The sequence below is a fragment of the Helobdella robusta genome, assembly GCF_000326865.2.
Source record: "Helobdella robusta unplaced genomic scaffold HELROscaffold_7, whole genome shotgun sequence".
Taxonomy (NCBI): Eukaryota; Metazoa; Annelida; class Clitellata; order Rhynchobdellida; family Glossiphoniidae; genus Helobdella; species Helobdella robusta.
In genome coordinates this window covers 2080374-2084119 of record NW_008705398.1, presented here as the reverse complement: position 1 = coordinate 2084119, position 3746 = coordinate 2080374, and the positions used below count along the sequence as shown (strand labels likewise).

At 30.5% G+C, this 3746-nt stretch overlaps 1 protein-coding gene across 1 annotated transcript; it reads left to right on the top strand.

The window, feature by feature from the left end:
* Window positions 1–369: 369 nt before the first annotated feature.
* HELRODRAFT_164832 (hypothetical protein) lies at window positions 370–2345 on the top strand (the record flags this gene model as incomplete). Its single annotated transcript, XM_009030790.1, has 3 exons — window positions 370–415; window positions 1428–1895; window positions 2122–2345. The coding sequence occupies 3 exons, from the start codon at window positions 370–372 to the stop codon at window positions 2343–2345; spliced, it is 738 nt and encodes a 245-aa protein (XP_009029038.1).
* Window positions 2346–3746: the final 1401 nt, after the last annotated feature.

Sequence of the window (3746 nt, the reverse complement as noted above, 5' to 3'; positions counted from 1 at the left end):
TATTCCTTCACCATTTTTAATGTAGTATCTTATTGACTACATTGGTTGTATGTTATATATCTATACATCACGACATAAGGTCGTACATTTACTGTAATATTCCAGATTATGAACTGAATACACAGCGTAATTATTGTTAATCACCAAAAGAATACAATCACAATTATCTTATTTGTCACAACAATGCAATACACACAGCTTATTATTTTCACTATAAATAAGACTGGAGTGACTGTCAAAGGAACATTCAATTGATAACAGTTCTACTGTTTCAACGACGACATCCTACTGGCATATTTTATAACATTATTTGCAATTATTATCGTTTGTTTTAAAAAAAGAAAGAAAAAAAATTGTTTATTGGTTAAAATGGCTACACCCAGCGATAAAGCTACTGAAGAAGTGATAAAGAAAAGTTTTATTTTTCCAAAAAATTTTTCTAAAAATGTGTAATTATTACTAAAAAAAATTATTTTTTAATCGTTTGTAGGCATGAGTTTGAAGACATCAATGGTGTTGATGCCAGTGGAGACGACGACTTCCATCCACCTCTACTAATTGATGAAGACGCTGAACTTTTCTTATTATTCAGAATTAGAAAAATTGTATCCAATAATAAAATTGATAATTACGATAATGTAGTGATAGTTAAATGATGTAATGATAATGACATGATAGTGTACTGATAATGATATGATAGTGTATGATAATGATATGATAGTGTATGATAATGATATGATAGTGTATGATAATGATGTGAAAACATTGAATGGGCGTTATATAAATTATCCTAAATAATAATAATGATAATGACATGATAGTGTATGATAATGATATGATAGTGTATGATAATGACATGATAGTGTATGATAATGACATGATAGTGTATGATAATGACATGATAGTGTATGATAATGACATGATAGTGTATGATAATGACATGATAGTGTATGATAATGACATGATAGTGTATGATAATGACATGATAGTGTATGATAATGACATGATAGTGTATGATAATGACATGATAGTGTATGATAATGATATGATAGTGTATGATAATGACATGATAGTGTATGATAATGACATGATAGTGTATGATAATGATATGATAGTGTACTGATAATGATATGATAGTGTATGATTAAATTAGTAGAAATTCATAGAGTTTGGGTTGGAAAGTAGCTAACACATAATGGCAGATAAACTTTGTATAAGTACTGGAACGTTTGAATGACAACCCACCACCATTATCTAACCAATCGAACTCAGCATACATTCGTCCTTAAAATTTGAATTTTTTTTATATCTGATGGTAATAATTGTAGTCACAATCTAAAAATAACTGCTAAAATCTAATAATAATTATAATTTCAAGTTACCTCGATTATAACAATTTAATCTGATAACAATTATTAAACCATTAGATCTAGAATCAGGCCAACAAGAACAACAGCAACAACAACAACAACAACAACAACAGCAGCAGCAACAACAACAACAACAACAACAACAACAAAATACATCCAATTCAAAACAACAACCTTCCCATCTGCAATGTGCCCCTCAAGAAGAACCACAACAATATCAGCAAGTATTTGAACAATTCCAACAACTGCTCAGACAACTTAAACAGCAATATCCTAAACAACTTGAACAATTTTCAATGCTGTGCTATCTGATGGAGCAGATGCGCAAAGAAGAATATCCACAAGGCTTTCTACAACTTTATAGCCGACTCCTACAACTAATAGAACAAATTAAACAACAATATCCAAGAAATTTTCTGAATTTACAACATCCATTATATCAGCAAGAGCAACTATACTTGTCCCAACAACTACAAACAGTTTTTCATCAAACTATCGCCACCTGCAACTCACTATCACAAGAATGTCATCAACAGTTTTCACTGCAATCAACAAGACAACAGAATAATTTCCAGTTTCAACCACAGCTTCAACAACCACCGCTTCATCAACCACAGCTTCAACAACCACCTACTCAACAATCACCGCTTCAACAACCACAACTTCAAAGACTTCAACAACTTCAACGACTATATCAACAACAGCTTCAACATACGCTTCAACTGATACAGAAACAACCACAACAATTCAGTTAACCACAGCTTCAACAACAACAATTTAAACTCCTGCAACAACAATTACTTTTGCAACAACAACTTCAACAACTACTTTGTATACAACAAGAGAAAATTCTGCAGCAGTTTCAACAGTCGCAACTCACAGTTCCACCGCAACAACCTTCAAAACAGAAGACTCTTCGACTACCAGCTAGTTATTTCTGCGGACGGACTTCAGAATCACTTGAAGCTAGCATAGGTAAGAGCCGAAAACGAACTTGTCGTGACTGCCAAGAAGAGTGTCTCGATTCCGTGTTCCTGTACCAGCACAAGAAGTTTGACTGTAAGGCAAATAAAAGTTATGTGCCTACTTTAAATTTAGATAGTTCATAATCAATCCAAAGAAGTTTCATGAGTAGGTAGTCGTAAAAGACTAACAGTAAATTGCTATATTTCAATGAACTAGTTGACGGCTGAGATGTAAGAAGTTCTAAAAGATTTGCTTCTCCATTTGCAATCCAGCTGTTTCTGAAAGATTTGTCTATTATATAACCCGATTGCTTTAATGAATTTTTTGTTTGCAAATATATTTCTTATTGGATGGTGAAGACCAGTTGAGGCCGTTTATATCTTTTATAATTTGCAAACCACATTGAATCTGTGCTTCGTTAAAATTTGCATGTATTGTTAAAAGATGTTACTAATAAAAATATAATTCTTCCAAAGACGTTTTTTTAAATAAAAAAATAAACAATAATTGGTTAAAAAACTAACTATGAGAACATTCTTTTAGTGACCAAAAAGATAATATCCAAATGAAATCAATCAAAAATTATCAATTATATATCAGAGTCTAAATAAATAAGATGTAAAATATAATGTACGATCCTCTCATGCCCTTTGATCAAAAAGTGCTTGAGAGTAAAAAATAGATTTAAAATCGGTTAAGTGGAGAGAGCTGGAGTTTCTGACACAGGAGACAGGGTGTTCCAGATGAGACAGAATATAAAAAAATTTACAAAAACTTTACCAACGCATTCAAAATGAAATTTTATTTAGCGTCCAATAGTACAATTTTTTTCATATTCTTAGCAGAATCAATTTGGTGACTCTAGCTATAATAGAAGAATAAAATATAAATTACACGTGCGAATTTTAAATAATTTGCCATTAGAGGAGACCAATGTAAATTTTTTTACTATACATAAAAAAAACAAAAAATTTTGAATTAATAATAATAAATTATTAATTGTTATGATACTTCGGGTGAGTGTTTAACATTTCACGAAGCGGAAAAACGAAACATGAAAAAGGATTTCAAAAAAGAAATTAAAATTCTAAAAAATATTGACCCTTACTGTAACCATCAAAAAAATATCACACAGAGGAATGCGGCTTCTCAGAAATCGTCTCGCGTTTCAAACTTACTACATTTTCTAACAATGAAATATTTTCTTTGATTGAAAACATTTTTTACAAACCCACAAACAAACATTTAGAAATTATAAACACATTCTTGAAAAGAATTTTGACTTATATATGGCCAACAAAGATTATCTCTATGATCATAAAATTGACATTTTTGATATGGGCATATATAACTTACGTTTAAGCCCATTATTTATTTATAATTATATATTATTTATATTTATATACAATA